At 44.6% G+C, this 24836-nt stretch overlaps 1 protein-coding gene across 2 annotated transcripts in view; it reads left to right on the top strand.

Annotated features, from left to right (window-relative positions):
* Nucleotides 1-24836, top strand: part of LOC102368375 (lysine--tRNA ligase-like) — a 58268-nt gene that overhangs the window by 25620 nt on the left and 7812 nt on the right. For both annotated transcript variants that reach the window (XM_025209698.1, XM_006028303.3), the window contains exons 3-10: nt 7569-7734; nt 12181-12274; nt 13424-13610; nt 15973-16098; nt 20193-20312; nt 20929-21091; nt 21722-21895; nt 23494-23579. In XM_025209698.1, the coding sequence (XP_025065483.1) occupies nt 7569-7734; nt 12181-12274; nt 13424-13610; nt 15973-16098; nt 20193-20312; nt 20929-21091; nt 21722-21895; nt 23494-23579 (1116 nt within the window). The remainder of the gene's footprint in view (nt 1-7568; nt 7735-12180; nt 12275-13423; nt 13611-15972; nt 16099-20192; nt 20313-20928; nt 21092-21721; nt 21896-23493; nt 23580-24836) is intronic.

Genomic DNA, 24836 nt, shown 5'->3' on the forward strand with positions numbered 1-24836 from the left:
TAAAATTCCTTAGCATGCATCCTAATGGGGTTGCAGAGTTTTCTTCTCGGGAGCTACCCGAACTCATTGTGTCAACCAGTATACAAACTCAATCAGAGTCCTGTCCGCTGAGTCACGAGGTTCCAGTTGAGCCCCCTTGTGATCGACGCTACCTCACCAGGCAGAATCGGGGCGGCTAGACTCAACCGTAGTCTCAGACCTGGTCAGCGGCTCATGTTTCTAAGGGGAGTTTCCGGGCCTAACGTCCCCTTCTAAGTACCAAATGCCAGAACCATTCTGGACTTTCCCAACAATCCCCAAATTCCCTGGAGGATTACTCAAGTGACACAAATAAACCAAATACTCACTCTGCCGAACCCCTGGCGCCGTCTCTTTGGACCTGCTCAGCCTGGGTGACTCATTCAAGGAGAGCCTTTAACTTCCCGGGTGCCCCGACTCACGGTTCCAGTGCCCGTGACAGACTCCAAAAGCGGTCTGGTGAGCACTTCACGGACCCCTTTTTCCGATCTTGTCATCCGGCCCCAGGGTAGTCCGAGAGCGTCTCCTGGCTGGCTCGCCAAATTGTTGCCCAAACGGCTAGTTTTGTGCCCCCAGAGGCTTTTCTGATTGGCCTCAAGGAGAGAGTCACACACTCAGGCTGGGTCCATTTCAAATTTTATTGTTTGCGCAAACAATAAAATTTGAAATGGACCCAGCCTGAGTGTGTGACTCTCTCCTTGAGGCCAATCAGAAAAGCCTCTGGGGGCACAAAACTAGCCGTTTGGGCAACAATTTGGCGAGCCAGCCAGGAGACGCTCTCGGACTACCCTGGGGCCGGATGACAAGATCGGAAAAAGGGGTCCGTGAAGTGCTCACCAGACCGCTTTTGGAGTCTGTCACGGGCACTGGAACCGTGAGTCGGGGCACCCGGGAAGTTAAAGGCTCTCCTTGAATGAGTCACCCAGGCTGAGCAGGTCCAAAGAGACGGCGCCAGGGGTTCGGCAGAGTGACCAGCGCTCGGAGCGGGACTGGTGAGCCGCGAGGCATGTGGGGTGCCTGGCTAGTCATCTGGAGCAGGGGTTTAGATCACTGACCTCTGGGACCTGCCTGTGCTCCTGATCCTCTGCCACTGACTGCCCCAGAGGGGACTCAGTCCTGTCCCTTATTCTGCAGCTGATTGTCATCAGATAGAGTTCCTGAGTTTTGTGCTTGAGTCATGCCGATTGCTGCAGGAGCCTACTCTGTTGCTTGTTTCCTGCCTTTTTGGTTGCCACGGAGGGTCGCCCTTCAGCCTCTTTTGGGGGTTGGGGTTTCATACAATTTGATTGCTGCAGACTAGAAGAGCTTAACCTGTTGCAGTTTGTCACTTATTGGGAAGCCTGTTGGAGCTGCTGGGAGTGAGCACCTTGCTTCCTTGTGCAGTGGCTGAAAGCAGTGCAGTGAAAGCTGCCAGTTACCCTACCTGTGGTTCTTGAGTCAAGGGTTGACTAATGCATTCTGGTTTGTTTTGTTATTCTGGTTATGCCATTTAAGTTCACTTTTAGATAACCTTTCCTATTATTCTTGTTTTGTAAATAAAGTGTAAATAGTTAAATCAGTTAAGTGTTAGATCTTCTTGGGACCACAGGCTGCTCTGTGGGGAGCAGGGGCCAGCTGGAAAGTGAATTGGTGCTGGCCAGAAGACCTGCCCCACTCTCACCACACCATCCCTGATATTGGGCAGGGGTGGCAACTATTGGGCCGCCACCTGGGTTACACTTCAATGAATTTTCCTGATGGCAGCAGCCCATTCTGTCAAGGAAAAAGCATAGTTTCCTGAATATGCTGGCGCAGGCATGTAGACCCCATTTCCTGTAGAAAACCTGTGGGGAAAAATGTCATCTGGAAGAACAAACACCTGCATTTAAAACGCAGAAGAATTGTTGTTTTTGTTGTACATCTAAGATAAGCACACAGCAACTGAGCTAATGCAAGAAGCAAGGATTTTCTATATATTATATTGGAAAACCTGCATGGGTGAGGGAGATTTTTAGATAAGGTTCTGGGCACAAACAAGAAGAGTACTGTGTGTCCAGAAGGTGGTTTACAATCTGCCCATCCATGCAATTGGCTTAATAAAAGATATCAACCCACCAAAATATCCTTGCCTCATACCTACTTTTTTGGGGCCTGATCCTAAAAAAAATGCAAATTGGTGTAGCTTCATTGGCTTCAGAGGGTACTAACATTGCTTTACACCTGCTGAGGATTTGTATATTCAATTAAATAAATTAGAAGCAATATTATGCATAACAGCCCAACAGGTTTTATAGTGCCGTGAAAAAGTGTAGGAAGTGACTGTGTGCTGCAGCTTGTTCAAAGGACCACTAGATGGCAATCTCTCTTATCTTTATTCAGTTTAGCAATATTTTGAATGGCTGTAGATTTTCCTATAAAGTGTTCAGTGTCCCCAAATGTTGTTTCACTGATAGAAAGCTACCTTAAAGTGGCAGCTGGGCATCCCCCGATGTAAAAATATTTTGTGAATGATATAGGGTTGTTCCATTTGTCTGTGTTCCACCTGTATCCCAAAATACAGTGGACTTCAATGCAAAATGCCAAAAGTCAGAGCAATCAAATATCTACTCTGAGTTACTCTAAATTACTCCAAAGAGACATTTCAGAACATGAGAACTTAGAACCAATTTATTTTCCCTCCTCAGTGGCACGTTTGTTAGATTTATATATCATTCTTTCTGAAAAAAGACTCAGAGTGGCTTATAATAAAAGAAAAACATATAGAAACAGAATAAAATATTAACACAAGAAGGTACCACAGAGCAACCCTACCCCTAAAACCTGGGACTCAAAAACAGTCTATTCCCTCTCAACCCCCTGCCTCTGAAAGAGAGTGTCTGTTCCCCCAGCAACCAAATTCACTTTCCAACCCACATTCAATACTTCTGTAAAAGAGAACAAAAATCCCCTCCACCCCATATTGCCTCCCATTCCTACCCAGTTCATCTCCCTTGGCTCACACCCAGAGGAATCCCCCTGCTTGCAGTCCTTCACAAGCTGTACCTTCCCCTCAAAAAGAAAGCCATGGCTGTCCCCCCACAACCCATCCTTCCCACCCTTGAAAACAATGTTTAGTTAAAAAAAAATAGAACAGGTAATACAATAAAACACTCCTATGCCCATTTGGCATAGTGTTCTAGGAACAACAACTGCATCCTACTAATGTATTTTAAGCAAACTTGAAAACAAGAATTTTTATCTGGCATTGTGTCGACTCCCACGCGAGTCATCAGTGGGACTGAACTCACCAAACATCTCCGTTGCTTGAGCTAATGGTATGACTTGCAGCAATTCTTATAGCATCCTCTATATCAGGGGTGGGCAATTATTTTGGGTTGAGGGTTGCTTACCAAGTTGTGACAAGCTGTCAAGGGCCGCATGGGTAGCCCCGCCCCTTGACAGGTGCCCTGCCCCCTGGTCACCATCTTGGGACCAATGTCCCATGGCCAGCACTGGTGGGGCCCAGAACAGGGTGCAGGCTGGCAGGGGTCTGTAGAGCCAGACTGGGCTGTACCAGCAGGGAGAGGAGGGGAGCTGGCCTGGCTCTATAGAAACCCTGCCAGCCATGACCCTGTATCTCTGCCACCCTGCTCTGGGCTGGCCCTTGGACATGGGTGCGGGTCCCATGCACCCACTCACTCCCAGTGCCCCTCCAGCCCCATGGTACAGATGTGGGGTAGTGCGCAGCCCTGACCCACTGCTCACCGGTAGGGAAGGAGCTGGTGCTGAGCGTGGGGGAAAAGGAGCCCCTCCCCTGCCCTGTGGCCCACACTCCCGGCTGTAGCTGCTTGCAGCCCTCACAGGACTGTCCGGAGCAGGCACAGGTAGCCCCATGTAGGCTGCGAGTGGCTGCAGCGTGGGGCGCTGGGCATGGGGTAGGGGCTGCTTTTCCCCCGCACTCAGCACCACCTTGTAACCCGCCCCCGCTGCCAACCTGGGCCCCAAGCTGGCTCCGGGCTTGCCTGTCGGGGCTGTGCATAGCAGCAGCAGCTGTGGCCCCCCTTCTTGCTGCGCCGGGCAGTGTTTGCTGCTGCTGAGCAGTGTGCAAGCTCCGGCAGGTAGCACCAGCCATGAGGTGGAGGGGCCGCTTTCCCTGTGCTCAGCGCCAGCTAGTTCCCTGCCCTTCCCCACACCCCTCCCTTCCTTGAGTTTCCTATACTGGGGAAGCTGGGGAGCCACATGGTCCCAGGCCAGAAGTCTCTGCTGGAGCTCAGCTGGGGCGGCAGGGCTAGGCGGGCCCTACTGTTGCAGGAGCTCCCCAGGGCTTCCACTGGGTCCTACTGCCCTTGGTTTCTTTCATCTTTGACAGGAACCAAAGACAAATACATTTTAATTTCCTAATTTTTTAGGGGCCCCGCAGGCCAGATAGAATGGCCTTGTGGGCTGGATCTGGGCTGTGGGCCATATTTTGCCCATCCCTGCTCTATATGGATAGGTACTAGAAAGGAATTTTGTGAATGCTTTTCAAACATGTTTGTTCATAGCAAAGAATAGATTCATAGACTGTAAGTGCCTGGAAAGGATCTTGCAAGATGAGGGTCAGTGGCGATGTGTAGAGGGTGCACAGGGGTGCATGTGCACCCCCTAACAGTGTAGGTGCACCCCCTGTCAGGCTGCGCTCCCTGTTTAGGCAACGGGCAAGGAGGCAGGCGGGAGTGCCAGTGCCCCCCCTGCGAGCGCTGGCTGGGGAGTGGGGCCACCAGCAAAAGTGCCCACGGGACTTCTGGAAGTGATATGGCCACTTTTTGGTGAGTGAGATTGGCCATGGGGGAAGCCCGGTCAGTGAGATCAGCTATGGGGAGACCCCCCACACCCCAGTTGCTGACTCAAGAGGCACCAGTCACTCATGATCAGGGTCCAGCCCCCCTGCACTAGGCAGGAAAGACAACTAGGGTCAGATGACCCCAGCAAGGTAACCATCCAAGACTTCTCTTGAAGATTTCCAGGGTAGGTGATTGCACCACCTCTGGAGGGAGTTTATTCCACAGTCTGAACACCGTGACTGTGAAGAAGTTTTTCCTAGTGTTAAGCCTGAAACAGTCTTCCAGGAGTTTGTGGCCACTACTCCTGGTTTTCTCCAAGGGTGCCCTGGTGAACAGTTGTTTGCCAAGCCCTTGATGTATTCCCCTGATGTAGTGGCAAGTTACTACCAAGTCCCCGCTCAGCTTTCTCCTTTTTAGGCTGAAGAGGCCCAAGTCCCTCAGCATTTCCTTGTATGGCTTGCCTTGCAAGTCTCTGTGACAGGGTGGTTTCATTTTAGGTTTTGAAGGGGAATATGCTCTAGCGGGTACAAATTTCTCCCTCCCTGTTCCCCCTCCCTTTCCACAAAACATGATCCCTTGTCCTATCTTTTCTCAGACTTCTTTCCTCCTCACTTACAGTTCCTCATTTTGGTTCCCTTCTCCTTGCTGAGTGCAAATCCTAATCTCACCCCTATGGATTTTCTGTCTCTTGTCTCAGCAAGTAGAAACAGACATTGCCTGACATTTCATTTGTGCCACCATAAAAACTTTTCTGATAAGCAAATAGACATTGCTACCCTTTGTTGTGCCACATGAAAGGAACATCAGTGGCATGACAAAAGCTAGTCATAAACTCTGCCGTTTCGTTATGGTGGATGTCTATTAGCACTATGGCAGGAGAGTATTGGAAACCTAAACGGCTTCCACTCTCTAGTTACTCTGAGCAGGTGCTTTGGGGGCTTGGGCACCCCTCACACCCCAGAGCATTTGCCCACTTTTTCTGCTTACAGACAGACATCTTTGAGAGGCTCAGGGTGCCTGTTCATAAGTGGGAAAGGCCCACTTTCTCCACTCAGCCAGACTTGCTCCTGCAATCACTGGGGATGGGCCTGGCTGAGAAGGTTAATCAGGGCTTTCCCTGCAAACCCAGAGATATCTCAAGAAATCATATCACCCCGTGTCCTGCACCATCAAGGGCAGGGCAAGGGATAACTTGTTTCACCCAGTGAGGTGGATCAGCTGTGCTATAAGACATTGTAGTACAGCTGATCGGCTTCATTCAGCAACATCTATTTCTAGCCAGCCTCTCTATACTCACAATCCCAGCCTCCTTGCTCACTTGTTCTCTGTTTCCCCTTTCTTTGCCTCCAGTCATTTTCATACTCCATAGCCTCTAGTCACTAGCTGACCAGGGATTTCCACGCCCCCCCCCACATTTCTAATTAACATTTCTCTCCCTATACCCCTCTTACAATTGCTGAGTTTCCCTTCTTCTGCTTCTTATCTCATCATCTTTGTCCTGGAAGGCTCACTTCCCCTCCTAGATACTCATCAGATTTGTCTCCCATCTCTCCTCACTCTCTTAGTTCTGGTCACCTGAACAACCAGTCCTAGTATTACCTCTGACCTGAAGCACTGCATCTGGTCTTATTGCCTTGCCTACCTACCATCCCTCCCTGTTCAGTGTTTTACCTTAGCTTTCAGTTCGAGTTTTCTTGCATACCATTCACTCAGATCAGGCAGCATCTTATCCCATACTGCTTGGGCCCATCAGTGGGGACGCTGAGAGCATGGGAGAGAGAAATTCTGTGCTCATAGTCGAGATACATGGGTATGGGCTGAAAATGTGTGACTGCTCAGAGCTACAATTGCAGGGGAAGGTCCTGCCCAACCCCAAGCTGAAGCATGCTCAGTGTGGCCAGAATTCTCAGTGAATTTAGCAGCTAAATGCAAAGACGACGCTAATGATTATAGGCAAACCATGATTTTTTAGTGACTTATACACTGGGTGAATATTCACAGGGACAGTGAAAGCCACACACTGCTACAAAAGCCAAATTCCAAGTGTTTGCTTCAAAGTATCATGGTAAAAGAGCTGTTCAAAGAAAAGATTGACAGAATTTAACATGGATTAAAAAAACCCATGTTTTTGTTTTGCTTAGGCTTATTTCCTGAAAGGGACGAACTGTTTTGGCTGAAGTAAAATTCTGCCTGAGAAAGATACTGCATATGGAAAATTTCATCTTAAAAGATTAAAATCTACAAATGTTATGTAATAATTCTAGTTTTCCATTTTCTGTGGAAAAAACTGTGGAATCCATATTTTTCCATGACCTACTGAAAGCACAGTAGCATCTTGCGGCGAGCAGCACTACTTCTGCTTTTTTATTTTTGCCACAGTTTTTGCTTATCGACCAATCAGTAACATGCTGTCCTCCTCCCCCTTACCCCCCTACCCTGCTGCTGATTGGCTGAGAGGCAAAAACTGCAGCAAAAATAAGAGAACAGTGGTTCTGCTTGCTATGGGATGCTGTCGCACTTTGGGTAGGTTGTGGAAAAACACAGATTTCTGTGTCTTTTAGATGGAGATTTTCTGCTTTTTTCCCCATGGAAGACTAGGATCCCTGGTTATAAGTGATATGAAACAAGGTTTTGTAACTGATAAGAGGCAGTGCTGCCAGCCCTGTCTATAATAAGAGTTCATACTTAAGTGTATACAGTAGAATAACAATATACCTATAGAGTGTATTCAATATGTATGCCTTCATTCTGTCCAAATCTCTCTTATAGCAATACCATCAGATTCGAAGTGATGCCATCATACAACTGAAAGAAAGAGGGGAGCATCCTTACCCACACAAATTCCTTACAAACATTACACTTTGTGAATTCATTGACAAGTTCAGTCACCTGAAAGAAGGGGAGCATTTTCCAGACAAACGAGTCTCTTTGGCAGGTGAGCACCTAATAGGGTAGTGACCTCTGTTTACTCCCAAAGCTCCTAACATTTGTTTCTTGTTCACAAGAGAAGGTGGATTGCAGTGGAAAAATATATTGTGGCCCAATGACTCAGTCACATTCAATGCACCTATTCTGAGTCATCATACTGAAAATGCCATCTACTGTGATGAGACCATGCATTTTCTATCTTGTTTTCAAAATATTATTGTCTATTCAGACATTTCAGACTTTTCCCAAATCTCCTTAATGAACTTGGGGAACTGGTGTTGTCATTAGGAAATGTCAGAGGGTTTGGGTCCTGCTACTGGCTTGTGGGATATGCAGTATTGCAGTAGATTGTTAGTTCATGTAACATAGGCTTTACTTTCCTGGGCAAACTTGTCCCACAGCACACAAACCCTCAATCAGCAACCAAGCAAATACATAAACAAAGGGTTCACTCAAACCCTGAGGTCTTTCCCAGACCCTGAGAGAGTATCATGGCTTGATGCTGCAGCCTCTAGCCATGCAGCCTTGCCTCTCTCCCCCAACTCTCTTCCCTGGGAACTTTTCCTGGGTCTGGGTCTCTCTGACTTCTTAGTGCACTACTCTAACCACCCTTCCACAGGTCAAATTTGACAAAAAGCTTTTAGCTAATGCAGAACACATTCCAGTTGACTATATAACTCTTGTCTAGGATTTATCTCTGATAGATGGAGTAGAAAATACTCTTTAACAATGTCTGCAGAAAACTTAATTTGTTACATTAATTAGAATAAAAAATAATATATAGCTCTGTAGCATTTGAGCCTCTCAGAGCACTTTTCAAATAGTAATGAGTTTAGGGCTTGTCTACACAGGAAACCTCAAGAAATTTAATCCAAATTAATTAAAGGTGAGAATTTTAAACTGGATTGGTTAAACTTTATTAGAGCTCTGTATAGACTATTTTAGAATTAAAGTGGTGTTAACTTGATTTAGCTTAATTCTCTATAGAAATGGAGTAAACTAAATTGAATTAAGACTACTTTAATTCTGAATGAGATTTTTCCATGCAGATATTTAACGCTGTTTAACTAATCTATTTTAAAAGTTAATTCAGATCATATTTCTTGTGAGTCCACATGTTGACAAGCCCTTAGTCTTATAAAACCATTGCAAAGTATATAAGTAAATATTATACTTATTTTGCAGGTGAGGGAACTGAAGTGTAGAGCGGTTAAGGCATTTGCCCAGTTACATGCAGGTGCGTCTACATGAGATGCCTTACTGCACAGTAGACTAATCTACTACACAGTAAAATGTGACTGTGTAATCATGTACAGCTGCTACTATGCATTAAAGTAGACCAGGGGTTGTCAACCCGGGGTACGCATACCTATAGCGGTACTTGAGAAGGCCCTAGGGGGTACACGTGGGTGGGCAGGGACAGAGCGTCGCCATGCACCATTCTGTGCTGTTGCACAGGCACCGCCAACCCAGCCAGATGCGGGGGATGGGGAAAGCTGGCATGCGGCAGCTGTGCAACACCTCCCTTCCCCCTACCCTGCATCCGGCTGCCAGAGGTATGCTGCACTCTGTCCAGCCGCTGGGGATACACTGATCCAAAAAGGTTGAAAACCCCTGAAATAGGCTAATGCATGGTGTTCTATTACCTCGGGTAAGAGATTTATTATGCATTAACTAATGCACAGTAACGTATAGGTACCTAGCTGACCAGGAACAAATTGCTCCCAGTCAACCCAGGCAGTGGGGGAGGAAGAACTGTCCCCTCCCATGGGCAGCTGCCTGCTTCTCAGCCCCTGTTCCAGTCAGCCAAACAGGGCTGGGTCATTGTCCTTTGCCTTGACAGCAGGCAGCTGGCCAGGCAGGGATGCAGGGTCAGGGGCATCTGCTCCAGAGGTGGGACAGTTCCTTCCGCCCCCTGGAGCCCAGGCCTGTCTTCAGGATTAGCCTGAGGTTAGGCTCAGGATTTGCTCTGCTCTGAACTGCTCCTGTCAGGAGCAAATTTGTTCCTGATGGGCACACGTGTAGGTGCACTCCCAGGGAAAACTTACTATGCAATATTTTACTACTCAGTAAGCTTTCAATACATTAATTGCAAATGTAGATGTGCCCAGCATAGCCTATCTAGAGATTAAGTATACTATCATACCAGAATTTTGAGCCAATACTTCAGAAATGGAGCCAATTCTTTTGGGATCCGTTCTATATTTTCTGCTATTGTTTAACCAGCTTTTCAGGCTAAAATATAATGTTATTGGATTTGTCAGACTGAATTAACTGAATGGCCTATCTAGTCTTGTACCTAGAGAGCAGCCAGTTCTAGTTGTTTCAGAAAAAGATGGCAAAAGCTCTACCATAAAATAAAGTAACTCATAACATAAACTGCCCCCATACAATGTTTTTTCCTAGCCGGCCTTAGTTAGCAGCTGGGGCTGTTTGTAATAATCTTGCCTGCCCCGCTGGACATGTGGGTCTAATCCTGAGCTATAGCCAAGTGCGCTTAGCAATGGAATATGCAATCAAGGGGTTCAACTGACCATTGTCAAACAACCCACAGGTTATAGGGGTGGGCGGATGAGAACAGGATGGGATTCAATACTGACAAGTGCAGGGTACTGCACCTGGGGAGGAAGAACCAGCAGCATACCTACAGGCTAGGGAACTCCTTTCTCATCAGCACAGAAGCAGAAAAGGATCTTGGAGTCATTATAGACTCCAAGATGAACATGGGTCGCCAATGTGGGGATGCGGTCAGAAAAGCCAACCGTACCTTGTCATGCATCCACAGATGCATCACGAGCAGGTCCAAGGAGGTGATCCTCCCCCTCTATATGAGATTGATCAGGGGGCAGCAGGGCAGACCCTATGAGGAGAGGCTACGAGACCTGAACCTGTTCAGCCTCCACAACAGAAGGCTGAGAGAGGGGATCTGGTGGCCGTCTATAAACTGGCCAAGGGAGACCAGCAGGCAATGGGAGAGGGCCTGTTCCCCCTAGCACTACTGGAAGTAACAAGGAATAACGGCCATGAGTTGACAGAGAGTAGATTCAGGCTAGATATCAGGAGGCACTACTTCACAGTCAAGGCAGCTAGGAGCTGGAACCAACTTCCAAGGGCAGTGGTGCTCTCTCTTACCCTGGGGGTCTTTAAAAGGAGGCTAGATAGACACCTCGCCGGGGTCGTTTGACCCCAGTATTCTTTCCTGCCCATGGCAGGGGGTCGGATTTGATGATCTGCTCAGGTCCCTTCTGACAGTACCAACTATGACACTATGAAACCTGACAGTGCTGGACTGGTGCCCTGTGTTTCAGCAGAGGTGGAAAGATGAAGGATGAATTAAAAAAAACCCCAAAAGAAAATAATAAGGTTTGGGTAGCTCCTTATATCTAAAGATCAGTTATTGCTGCATTCAGCACCCTCACTATCACTAGTATCACCTCCTTTGTGTTATGCAGGGCAGCGTATCTATTGTAAATCAGGAACCTGAACTGTATCATGGATATCAACATTCTTGTTCATTTTCAAGGAATCTATGAGACGTATATCAATACCCAGCTCTTATCTCGGAGGAGGATGCTAAGTGTAGTAATTATGTCACAACTTGCTTACTTAGAAGTGTTTGCAGACACCAGGTTAAACTCTGCATCAGTGTTTCCCAAACTTTTGATACTTGGGGCACACTTTTTTTCTGGATTAAAATTGGCAGGACATATCATTCTTATACCTGAAAAATGGTGTGTGTAAATATCCATATATATATAATATATTTACTTTTCAAAACATATAATATATTCCATTCCCTGCTAGACATGACAATCAGCATAAACTTAAACTACAACATGCATTAGAATGGCCTACTTTTAGTTGTTTGTGAGCTTACACTAGATTTCCTGAAAATTTGGTCCACAGTCCACCAGTGGTCATGGGTGACTGGTGCCACTTCAGTCAGGGGGGCCACTAGTCAGTGGCTGGGGGGGTCCTCCAGCAGCCAATCATGCTGACCGGGGAGTTCCCCACTCCCAATCTCACTCACCAAAAAGCAGAAGCGGTGTAGCCACTTTTGCTGGTGGTCCCACTCCCCAGTTGGCACTCGCAGGGGGGGCACTGATGCTCCTGCCTGTCCCCCTGCCCTCTGGCTAAACAGGGAGTGTGGCCTGACAGGGGGTGCACTGGTGCTGTCAGGGGGTGCACGTGCACTCCCTACACATGACCACTACCAGTGATCAGCAGCAACTTTTCTGGTACTCCCAAATGGGTTCTGAAGGGAGGGATGCTCAATGAAGTGGTCTCTCCTTTGTAAGCAAAGGTCGGAAGAATAGAAAAAAGGATGGAGAATTCTGACTCCTCGGTAAAGATTACTGTGGGTTTGGTTACATACTTGTAACCAGACAGGGAATTTTTCCTCACCTCCAAGTTGTCTTTTGATCTTATATACAAACAACCCCTCCTTTTCTAGGACGAATTCATGCCAAGAGATCTGCTGGTGCAAAGCTGTTTTTCTACGATCTCCGGGGAAATGGAATTAAATTACAAGTTATGGCAAATGCTAAGTGAGTATACATTATTTATGAACAAAGAGGGGTCTACTGAGGATATATGTCCTGTTTCTTGAAATCAGTTGCAAGAAAATCTATGAAGATTCTGGGTAGAAGCTGTGTAGTGAGGAAGACAGAGAGGGAGGGAAAAAGAGACTAGCTTTATGACTAATACTATTCTAATAACATTTCTTGTCCTGTATTAGAAGCCAGGTGCTCTTTTATGATCCTTTACTAGTGTTGCATGATACAGGCCAAACAAAATTCAGATCTAGATCTAACCTGCCTCAAACTCTTTGTAGCTTTCTCTCTTTATTATTTACTTTTTTCTATGTAATTGCTCATTATCTTCTAGGAAGCTTAATTAGTTAGTTAATGCTAGTATAAAGCTATGAACAATGGAAAATTCCATAAAGATGACCTTCAGCCCATTTATTGGAGTTCTCCCCATGGACTTCAGTGAGCTTTTAAGCAGATACTAAATAAAAGCTAAGTATTTTTACAATGGCTAAACTAGTTAGAACAAACAAGTCCTAATAAAATTTCCCCTCTTTTTTGCTCTTGAATTATGAATTAACATACTGTAGTTCCTATACATTTGTTCTCTTTTAGGAATCATTTGCTAAATGTCCCCATACCTCAGTTTGTGGCTTGTTCCACAATTGCATGCCATGATGTTTTATTTAGGTTGGACTCACAGGTCACAGGGCCATTCAGCTGGTGTGAATCTGCATGATTACATTCATGTTGAGAAGCTGTGCTGACCTACACCAGCTGAGAAGCATTTACACCAGAAAAGTTGGAAGGTGGAAATTACTTAGAAGTTGGAACTGGAAATTTCCTTTCTGTAAATGTATGTCACTAGTAACTGAATCTTTACTCCTGCCTCGTGTTTAATTGTAAGGTGAGGGGTTCCCCCCTCCCCCCGTGTTAAATGTGGATGGGACCTCATCTTCTAATCAAATAAATATGGTAGTTGTATTTATATTACTGTAATCTATGACCTAGATAGATTTCCACCAAGAATGAAAGAACAATCTAAGCAACAGTTTATATGGATGATTTTAGTTTTATTTTGCATAAAAGTTATTTTCTACCCTAGCCTGAAAGGTAATGGTTTGGAAAGAATTTTGCATTTCTAAGTCAGCTGCTGCTTCTTGTCAGATTTTTCAAGTCCGAGGAGCTTTTCACTAAAACTATAGATAAGCTGCGACGAGGAGACATCATTGGAATTGAAGGATATCCAGGGAGAACAAAGCATGGAGAACTGAGCATCATATCATCTGACATAACTCTTCTGTCACCATGCCTGCATATGTTGCCTCATCTTCATTATGGACTTAAAGATCAGGTAACTTCATTCAGGGACAATGCCTGGGGAGCCTTCTGGGAAAAAGGTAGGGTAAGCCTTCTGGGAACTCAGAACAGCTGCCTGGAAACAATTATTCCAAAGGATTTATTTCTGATTCTTTCAGTAAGTAAATCCAGGCTAGCTTGATTTTGTTCACGCACTTTGAACACTGAGCTATGGATCTTGTATAATATCTGGAAGTAATATAATTAATCTCGGATAACTGTGATCATGAGATGACTTGTTTTAAATTAAAATGGTAGCAGAACCAAAAGTAGGTCTGTAACTAAGGACTTAAATTTCAAAAAGGCAAACTTTAAAGAACCTAGTCTGTGAATCAGTTGAATTGTAGGACTCAGGGGGTATGTATAGGCACTATATTTAGATTGACTTAGCCACAGTTAGGTTGATCTAAATGCCCTAAATGTGCAGACATGCAGAGGGATTAAATTGCTCAAAAAATGGTGTACCTAATCTAAATTAGTTTACCTAGATAGAGTTTGAGTTAACCCTTTCTTAGATTGGGTTAACGTGATATAAGTAATGCCTGTACATGTTCACAGTGCAGCCCCATGGCTGGTAAAGCCAAGCTGCTTGCCCTAGTTCCAGGGCTCTGCTATTTCCACTCCCCTGAGCCTGTCTGGGCTATCTTTAGCCCCCCTGCCTTGCCCCTTGACCTTGCAACCCTTACCACCATGGACTTGCCGAGATCACAAATACATCCCTGCATTATATTTTTTTATATTGTGACAGGGGGCCATCAAATCATTGGCCTGCCCACCTGTCTAGGGCAGTCTGCCCACCTGCCTCGCTTGCCACACCTTTGATGTAACTAACAGGAAGATGTTTACAAGGCAGAAGGCTGCCCATTTTACTGCCCAATACCAAGGGCATAATATACAGCTCCATACCACCCCTACACCATGTCCCATGCCTTGCAGGTGGCATCATTATATAGCTCTGGCCCCAAGATGGACCTCATTACATGCCCGCCTGACATCTGGACCCCACCTGGATCCCTCCTACTCAGGCAGTCTAATCTCTGCCCTTATACCGGGTTACCAAGCTCCCTGAACCTTTCTCCTTCTGGGCATGGCTCCTCTCTAAGACCTTTGGCCACACAGGCCCTGGCCTTGCCTCCAGGTTAGTCGTAACCCCAGGCCCCTGGCTCTGGGCGTCCCTCACAGTGGGCACTCTGGCCCTTTGACCTATCTGGTCCTGGCCCCAGCATTGATTAGTCAAGGGTTTCCCTGGTCAGGTTAATGCTGCTTGCTCTCCCTCCCTCTCCCTCCACCTTCTCGGGCCCCTCCAAACTCAGCTCACTCAATCAAGGCTGACCTATGCGCAGTCCTTCAGGCCTCCTCATATGGACCCTACTCTACACAGCCCATGCGCAGTCCTTCAGGCCCACCCATGCAAACTGTATTCTATGCAACTTTCTCACTGTTTTCACTCATAACCTCACTGGGCCCAGTACACCGCTTTCTCACTGGGGCTCTCAGTTTTAAGCCCCTTCAGGTCCCAGGCCTCTGATGACATGCCTGGACCCTTCGCTTGTCCCCTCTACAGGGTAACCCACCATGTTATGGGGGCTGAGTCTATACAGCACCCCATACTCACCTTTTACGAGGGAGGCACTGGCTTGGCATTTCCTAGGGACCACCCCACCACAAGCAGCCCCATCACACCATCCATCCCCAGCAGGGTGTAGTTTTAGGTCATGCCCCAGGACCAAGAATCTCCTCCATTCCCATAGCTCCTACCTTTGACCTCCAGGTGTTCTGGGAGCAGCCGCTCCAGCTAGCAATGTCCTCTCTGGCTCCCTCCAGCAACTACCCACTCAGCTATGAGGGCCTGGGTTTATACTGAGGTTGCTCAGCCCCATCTTCCAATCCAAGAGCCCCCTTCTGGTCATGTGTCTGCCTCATTGAGCTGCACCACACCTGCAGGCGGCTCCACAGCTTGCTCAAATCTCTTAAAGTGACAGGCACCAAAGGTGGCCTGCCACGTATTGGTTTAATGATGTGTTTTTAAATGAAGCAATTTGGGACAGGGATTTGAATACCAATACGCAAACTTCACAAATAGAGCAATCGAACCAAAAAGCTGTCAATTCTATTTCCAATTTTTTTTTAACATTTGTTAATCTCTTTGCTCTCCTCTTGCTCTGTTTAGTAATAAGAATTCCATTTTTTAATTCATAATCATGATTATAATGTTTAAAATGGCTATACATCTGAGTCAAAAGAAATACATGCCTGACTATGGATATGACTAATTTTATCTAATGAATATTAGGTAACTGTCTGGACGCTGAGTTTCAAGAATATCTATATTATCATTATTTAATGATTCCTTGTAGGAAACCAGATATCGTCAGCGTTATCTGGATTTGATTATGAATGAGCATGTGAGACAGAAATTTATTACAAGGGCCAAAATCATCACGTATCTACGAACCTTCCTGGATAATCGTGGATTTCTTGAGGTAAGACTTGAGAAAATGTTTGTCATGGCGACTATGACATTGTCAATGTGACTATAACACCATGCTATAATGCATTACTTTATCATCACAGTACTTAGCATTTTAGTAGCTGTCACATTACCAAGATTTTCAATAGTGACGAGTGGTTTCTGGGTACCTGACTTGAGACGCATTAAAGATGCCTGATTTTCACTTGGAAAACAATCAATGCTTTCTGAAAATCTGTCCCTTTTATGGTACCTCAAATTGGGCAGTCAAAATAATTGATCACTGATGATGATTTGTCCTATATGTTTAAAGGTATTGTGTAGAGAATATTTCTCACAACTAACCTTTGGGGTAGGTGGGTAAGTATTATGCTTCTTGCTTTGGAGAGAGGAAACCAAAAATGAACATGTAAAATGGCTAATACAAGGCTATATAGGAAGTCAGTGGCAGAACCAGGATTAGAATGAGTATCTTCTGATTCTCAGCCTGTTGGATCTTAGTGGCAGAGCCACAGTGTCCTGTTATGGCTTCAGAAGCAACTGAGTTCATTATCTTACTTTGAGCTCATGTCAAAATCTGCCCCTATTCCAGAAGCAGCCAATCTGCAGCGTGGGTGCCACAAATAACATGGGCAGCCTCTGAGTGGCACACAACAGGTTGGGAAGGGAGAGGTAGCACAGTGGCAAATAGGTCATGGAGCAGAAAGCAGAGCAGCAGCTTGGTCAGGGAGCAGAGACTGAGCAGCAGATTGGGTAGGGGCAAAGGACTGGAATGGCACTTGGTAGTACAAGGCTAATTTGTAGCATGCCTGCCAAAAAGGTTGGTCACCACTGTGCCCTAGTCAACACAGCTATAAATTGATAATTGGTTATTAGAGTGGGGTGTCAAAGGTAGCTGGAGGTGACGCTAACCACACCATGCCTTGGTGTGCTGTTGTCCATGGAAACTCATGTACCCTAACCATAATAGTCCATAGCCCTGGGTGAGCCTTTGTCTTTCATTGCCAGCCCTCTGTTCATTCCTTGACATAATTTTACCGTCTTACACAGTATATATACCATCTTTATAGTTAGTGAAAAAGACCTAATTTCCACTGATCTGAAGAAGTAGATTACTTCTACTTGTGCATGTGATTCATTTATATATGTGTGTTTAAGAGGTTATTCATCTTCAAAACAATTTGACACCATTCCTGGCCTTGAAAAACCTTTTTCAAGGCCAGAATTACACAGCATGGTTGTCCAAAGCAGAGCCTGAGGGATAAGAGTAGCCTGCAAAATTTAGCTACCCTCCAGCCAGTTGATTGTATCTTGTGCATAGAACAGAAGTCTTCAGAGATTCCTGAACCAAAAGCTAATTCCGTTCTAATGTTGCTGTATTCTTGGCTGCTGAGATAGAGCAATTATTAGCAGTCATTTCTAACCATATAGTAAGGAATAGATGGGTATAAGATGCTTTTACAGCTGAGTACGTGTGTCTTAGATTCCTAAGGCAAAACTCCCACTGAAGTTAGTAGCAACTGTGTGGCCAGGCCTGGATACAATCCTCAGGCTTCTTATAAGTTGCCAGTGTGGTGCAGTGCACAGCATTGCCTGATTTAGGCACCCTCAGCTAATTCTGAGTGAGTGAATATATTAGTCTTCTTGCATGTTACACTTTCAACATGTTAACTTCACTTACATTGCTAGGATCCAAGCATTACACAGTAAAACGTGCTAAGTGCTATTGTAATGTAGCAACGCTAGAGCTAGAGTACAAGTATCCCAACGCCTCCTGCCAACTGCACTGGAGCTGGTTTGAGATTCCAGTGTGGTGGTGGAGTTGGGACCAACAAAAATCTGTTTGTTGGTCCCAGCTACCATTCACTGGCTCCAGTGTTTAGGATGTGTTTTCTTTAGATCATAGTAAGCATTGCCATGTGGCTGCTCGGAAAACTTTTGAACTCATAGTATCATTTACTACGATCTAAATAAAAAACGTCCTAAGTGTAATGTGCAACAAGGCCCTTAGAAGCCTAATACACAGAGTTGTAACAAATGCCTCCATTAAGCAAAATAAGTATATGTTGAATCCCAGCAATAAGTACATTTGAGCCTTTCTGTTTTCTTCTGTAACAGTGTTCTGGAGCAGTGGTTCTCAACCTTTTGTACTAGGACCCATTTATAAACGTTGATGGCCAGTCCAGACCCAGTAAATAGTTTAAGTAGAAAACAGCCCCCTCTTCCTGACAGTGCCCATCACTCCCAACCCACAGCTCCCTGACCCTCCTAGCCCTGCTGGTGTTCTTCACTCCCAACCCACTGCCCCATTTTCCAGCCCCCTGGTGTGTAGGGCAGGGGGTGGGTGTGTAGGGCTTGTGGGGTATAGGGGATACATGCCTCCCCATATTTGTGAATCCACAGTGGGTATGGGGTTGCATCCTGGGCAGATTGGCATGGGCAGGAGCTGCCTCTGCAGCCCAGTGGGCAGGATCCAGAGCGGGAGGGAGGAGCAGGGAGTGGAGACTCATTGCTAGGATCCCCGCGCTCACTGTGCTGCCTCCAGTATGAGTAACAGATGGGGGGTCCGTACTGTCCTCAACTTCTTCTGTCACCAGCTGCTTGCTCCTGGGCTGCAACTCTACCCCACTGCCATGTCCCAACTGCTGCCACTGCAATGGCAGGATGCTCACTCTGCCTGCCACCCCACCTACCCTCTGAAGTAGAGTTGCAGCCTGAAGGGAGCAGTGGCAGCAGCCAGGCCATGGCGGTGGGGTAGAGCCATTGCCTACTGCATTGAGCGGCTGGTGGCAGGAGGGCTGCATGCCCTCCCTTCTCTATTACTCCTCACATTTCTGGTGGTATAGTTGGTGCAGGGGGGCCTGGTGGTGGTGGCAGCACTGAATCTTGCTGCCCTGCTTTGCCCTCCCCTGCCAGGTCCTGCCTACTGGGATGCAGAGTCTGCTGCTCCCCATGCCGGTGTGGCCAGGCTGAAGCCCCATGCCCCCAGTGGCCGCACAAATCTGAGGGAGCATATGCCCCTGGACACGTCACCTCTGCTCCCCGCACCACCCTGACACATTGTTTGTGCTTCTCCCACCCCGTAGACTTACCTGCGGGAAGCTGTGGAAGGTGCTCTTCACACTTCCTGGCTGCTACCTGCATATGTGTGCATGCACATTCACTTGGCACCCTCTACCTGATTGCCCTCCTCCTGCTCCCCCCAGCCTCAAGCAGCTTTCTGCAGGCTGGAACTCAAGCAGAGACCTGAGATTTCCCACATTTTTCTCCTTTAAAGGAGAAAATCCATGTTTTTCTGTGGTAAATGGAAAACCTGAATCCTTGTTTATTAGTATGCACAGCATTAACACACAGTGGAGCACAAGCAGCATCTATTTTTTTCAAAAATGTATGCAAAATATGATCTTTTTAAAAAGTTTATTTATGACCCTTTCGTATATTCTTATGGTCCACTTTTGGGTTTCAACCCACAGGTTGAGAAATGCTGTTTTAAAACACTGCCCCTGCCACCAAGAATTGCTGCTTCCTATCCTCTTGTACATTGCCTTTAAACAGTGAGGTTTTAATATTCAATTCAACACTGGGAATTTGTGCAATAAAAACAACACACACTAACAAAGAAACACACACTTTCACCTGTGGAAAGTAACTGCCTTTTATTCTGGGGTGAAAAAAGTGCTGATGGTTAGGACAAATGTAGTGCAGAAATGTTTTTTGGCATTAGTAAGAATCTTCCAGTGAAGGTCATGTTAAATATATTCACTCCCTCTCTTATTTAAAAAACAGTTATTATTTAGAAAAGTTAATCTATTTCTTGAATACAGTAATGTGAAATAATTTCTTACTTGACGTCCCACTGAAGCATTCCTGTAGAAATAGTTAATCTCTCAGTTTCCAGCCCATCCTTCTACTTTTTTTCGTTATGTAAAGCAATTTCTCTTTCATGGATTTTAAAGCCAGAAATGGGCCATTATAATAATTGAGTCTGACCTTGTGCATAATACAAGACACAGAATTTCATCCAGTGCATTCAGGACCCATCCCATAACTCTGTTCGGCTATAACCTATGTGTTAGGAAGATAGTCAGTCCTTTTACTCTTTTAAAGGTGGAGACTCCCATGATGAACATGATACCTGGTGGTGCTGCAGCCAAACCCTTTATTACTCATCACAATGAGCTCAACCTGGACCTATACATGAGGATAGCTCCTGAACTATACCTGAAGGTACAGTGATTGTCTAACATCAGCTAATGCATCTAGCAATAATATTTAATGCTCTCACTGTTTCACAGAACAAGATTTCTCACATATGTACTGAATATTGCCTACACAATGTTCTTAAAGTTAGGCTACATTTGAGAAGTGGGCTCTACCACCTATCACTAATTTTCTATCACTTCTGTTTGGAAAAGTAGTAAGTTATTGTAATATCCCTCTCATATTGCGGATACAGCATGATTTGAAGCACAATCCTTTAACTTATGCAGGCTATTTACACTTAGGAGAAACAAATATCTGTATATAACAAAACACTTGTTTTTAATGAAAGCACAAAATCTAAATTCAGTTTTTAAAATATTGAAGACCCCCAATTCTTGAGTCCTCACAGAGGAAGCCAGCCACTGGGCACATCTACATGAGATGCCCACTGTGCAGTTGTTACTGCTCAGTCATTTAGTATAACCAAGTACTAAATGACTGCACAGTAACTAGTAAATAGTGCTTTATTTAACATATGTGAAGATTAGAGCTAACTTGTCTTCATTTGAGTCCTGTAACACAGATATGATTTTCCTTTAGAAGACAGTTTCATGAGGAAATGTTTGGTTCTTCTTCTTAGATGCTAGTAGTTGGAGGTCTGGAGAGGGTATATGAAGTTGGACGCCAGTTCAGAAATGAAGGAATCGATCAAACCCACAATCCAGAATTTACGACCTGTGAGTTCTACATGGCTTATGCAGATCACAATGACCTCATGGACATCACTGAACAGCTGCTGTCAGGTATGCCCTTGGGCAATAATTGTATTCATTCATTAGTAAGCGACTTGAATGTCTGAGGTTACTGTTAGTCACACACCCACCATGAAGGTGTCACAGGTGTAGCAGGGCAGCTCCGGCCCCCGTACAACCACAGCACATGGAGCAGCACTGGCTGTCATGGTTCTGAAGGTGTTGAGATCAGTCACTCCTGTCACTGTGGCTATTTTTTCTGCTTTCCTCCAACTCCCATACAACCGTGGCATCCAAGCTGCTGTCCCAGTCATCTCTCCCTTCCCCTTAGTTGTGCTACTGTGCGTTATAGACAGAGGTAAATAACACGTATTCACCAAATGGAAATGCAATCACTTGCAAAAATATAGAGAAGGGAGAAAGGATTAATACATTTTCTAGTTTGAATGATCCTGAACAATAAGACTTGGGAAACAAGATTTGAGAAGGATGGACACCTTTTTTGTTGACATTTGTATTAAAAATAAACTACTGTACATCATATAAGGTATGGCAAAAAATATCTTTTGATCTTAACAGGCAGTGTATTGCATGTTATATTAGGGCTGTTCATCTAAAAGTCAGGAAGTTAGTCAGATTAAGATGACTTCTCTGATAACCTGGCGTCTGACTTCCCCTAAGGCATGGTAAAGCATTTGACGGGCGGATATAAGATCACTTACCATCCAGATGGCCCTGAGGGAAAAGCAGTAGAAATTGACTTCACACCTCCTTTTAAACGAGTCAGCATGATGGAAGAACTGGAGAAAGTACTTGGAGAAAAGTTGCCAGCACCAGAAAGCCTGGATACCGAGGGTGCGTTTAATATACTTGGGCTTGTCTCTAGATACTTAATGGTGTGATGAATTAAATTGTAAGCCATTTTCATTTTTAAATTGTGAAGCAGACCATTAATCAGTCACTAAAGAATCATTGGTTCAGACAATGTGCAACTGCACGAGGTTGCCTTGCTTTTTCGCCTGAACTACTGTTGCTCACTAATAGTCTCTTTGCAATTTCAGCACACTTATAGGGAAAGGAGATGTATTTATTATGGAATTTATGATTTTCCATGCAAAGCTGCTTTTCTCTGCTTATTTTCATTTTTCTGTTGAATTTTCCTTTATGAATAAACTCTTCTGTTTTCTGGTATCTGCTAGTTTGTGCTTGAAAAATGGAAGTATGGGTATGGAGAAAATACATTTTTTGTGCAGTGAAGTGAAAAATTGCTAAACATTTCAAGCTTTGGGCACCAGTACAAACCAAACAGCTATGATGGTGATAAAGAAAACTTATTCAATAATTTCAAAACTTTATACTGGTGCATAGACACACTATTCTAATTCATATGACTATACTGGAATGATTTCTTGGATCCATGAGATTTTTCAGATATTTCTTCCTGTCTTCTTAGCTTGTTCATGTATTTTCTTCTGATACAGAAGTAGTATAAAAGTAAATAGTAATAATAAAAATGTACATGCACAGTACTGGATCTAATTGTCAAACATTATGCAAGGAAAGCAACTGATGATGCTGTAAAACATTCATAATCCTCCGATGGACTTGAATTGAACACCAGATAATGAATGACCCCAGACTGAATACACAGCTGTGATTCACTTGAGCCTCTTTGTTGACATGGTAATATTAATGAAACAGCAGAGTTTGATGTGCATTTGGTATGCATTTAATGTGCATCTGTGGCTTATATAACGTGGCACCATGGCTTAAATGGTAAAGTTTTCAGTGGGACACATAATTAAGATCACAATTGCGGTAAAATTCTGTTTACATTTTTAAAAAGTGTAAAGAAAACATATTTGGATAAATAGAGATCAAATTAATTGTGGGGAGAAACTCGAGAGCACTATTTGAGATAGAGAACAGAATTGCCATTCAGATAAAAGGAGGCTGCAGTGAAACAGCTTGGATAAACATGACTGGCTTTGAACTGTTTTCAGGATAGGTCGCAGTGGGGTTTAAGATGAGGAATCAGACACATGATCCCACTCTGGAACTACAGTCTCATCAGAATTATCTTACTCCTGTGAACTCCAGGTAAATGCAGGTCCAGAGCAGCTGGAGGAAACTATTGTTCCCTGTTCCCTGGATGGATAATGATTGCATATAATAAGTCTGCTTCAAATACCTGATACTTCTTGCTAGCTTTAAATTCTCTGATATTTTCTTTCAAAATCCTGCTCCTACCTCCATTATATGGACAATTATAAGCTCAAGAATTGTCTTAGCTCTTTTTCTTTTATGCAAACATTTAAACTGAGAAGTAGCAGAGGATACTGAATGTTGAGAGGAAACAAATCTTTATATTTTCCTCCATGGCAAATAAAATTCATTCATGACTGAACTCTTTTACTGACACATGCATTAATGGTTATCCCCTTTACCTGCAGAAGCTCGAGAGTTCCTTGATCAGCTGTGTGTGAAGAACGAAGTCCAGTGTTCTCCTCCAAGGACTACAGCAAGACTTTTAGACAAGGTTTTCTTTCTTATGCTTTTTTTTTTTCTTGATTATCATTTCTGCTACATTTTCCAACTTTTAGGGCTTGCACAGGTGACACATTTACACTGGATGTGATCAATATTACACCAGTGTAAAAAAGGAGTAGGGAGATAATGTACACTCCTAAACTGGGAAACTTCACCCAATCTAAAATTACACCAGTGTAAATTATGCTGGTATATATGCTGACCCCAGTTTACCCAAGGATAGCTGCTTGCTCAAGGGAAACAGGTCTTGCTTTCTTCCTTATCACCTACTGGTGAGGCATTGCAATAACACCTATTACGTGTAGCTACCCTGGGAAAGTTCCTTGTGTAGTCACATTGGATCCAGGTGCCAGTTACGTTGGTATACAAAATAAGTTACATAGGTAAAATGTCATCTTCTATATTCATGTCTATTATTTGCTTAATATTATAGAAAATCTTCATCTGCTATGCTGTATATATTGGGATGAAACTAATTCATGTCCCTGTACAGATCTGTATATATTACACTGTAAGTGGGTCTTTTACTCTCCTGCCATTTGGAAGCCAGTTAGCTCTGTGATTTAGGTCTTCGGGCAATTGAATTCCCATCAAACAACAAACTTCAGTATCACAGCACAAGCCAAACAAATCAAAATCCTCCAGTCTCTCTGGGCATTAGCAGAAGAGCCACACTCTGCTTTATTTTTTTTTCCTAGCACAGCAGCCAGGCTTCTCCTTGCAAGGTGTTCCCTCACAGCTTGATCTCTTCTACTCTCTTCTCTGGGTTTTTAACCTCCCAGTGGGACATTCCCTCATTAGGGAATCCTTAATAGGGCTGGTTGCTCCTTCTTATAGAGTGGTTACCCTGTTACATACACGCATAACAACATTGGCTGTGCTATTCTGTGTTATATTAAATATATACACAAACATGCATACAAATATCTAAGAAGCCAGAGGCTGTTGTGCATGCAAGAAAGCCAGTCAGTAAAGATCCCAGTGGGACATTCCCTCATTAGGGAATCCTTAATAGGGCTGGTTGCTCCTTCTTATAGAGTGGTTACCCTGTTACATACACGCATAACAACATTGGCTGTGCTATTCTGTGTTATATTAAATATATACACAAACATGCATACAAATATCTAAGAAGCCAGAGGCTGTTGTGCATGCAAGAAAGCCAGTCAGTAAAGATGACATTTTACATCTTCACTGACTGGCTTTCTTGCATGCACACCAGCCTCTGGCTTCTTTTCTATTCATT

This window comes from Alligator sinensis, unplaced genomic scaffold (assembly GCF_000455745.1).
Source record: "Alligator sinensis unplaced genomic scaffold, ASM45574v1 scaffold129_1, whole genome shotgun sequence".
In the NCBI taxonomy this organism is placed as follows: domain Eukaryota; kingdom Metazoa; phylum Chordata; order Crocodylia; family Alligatoridae; genus Alligator; species Alligator sinensis.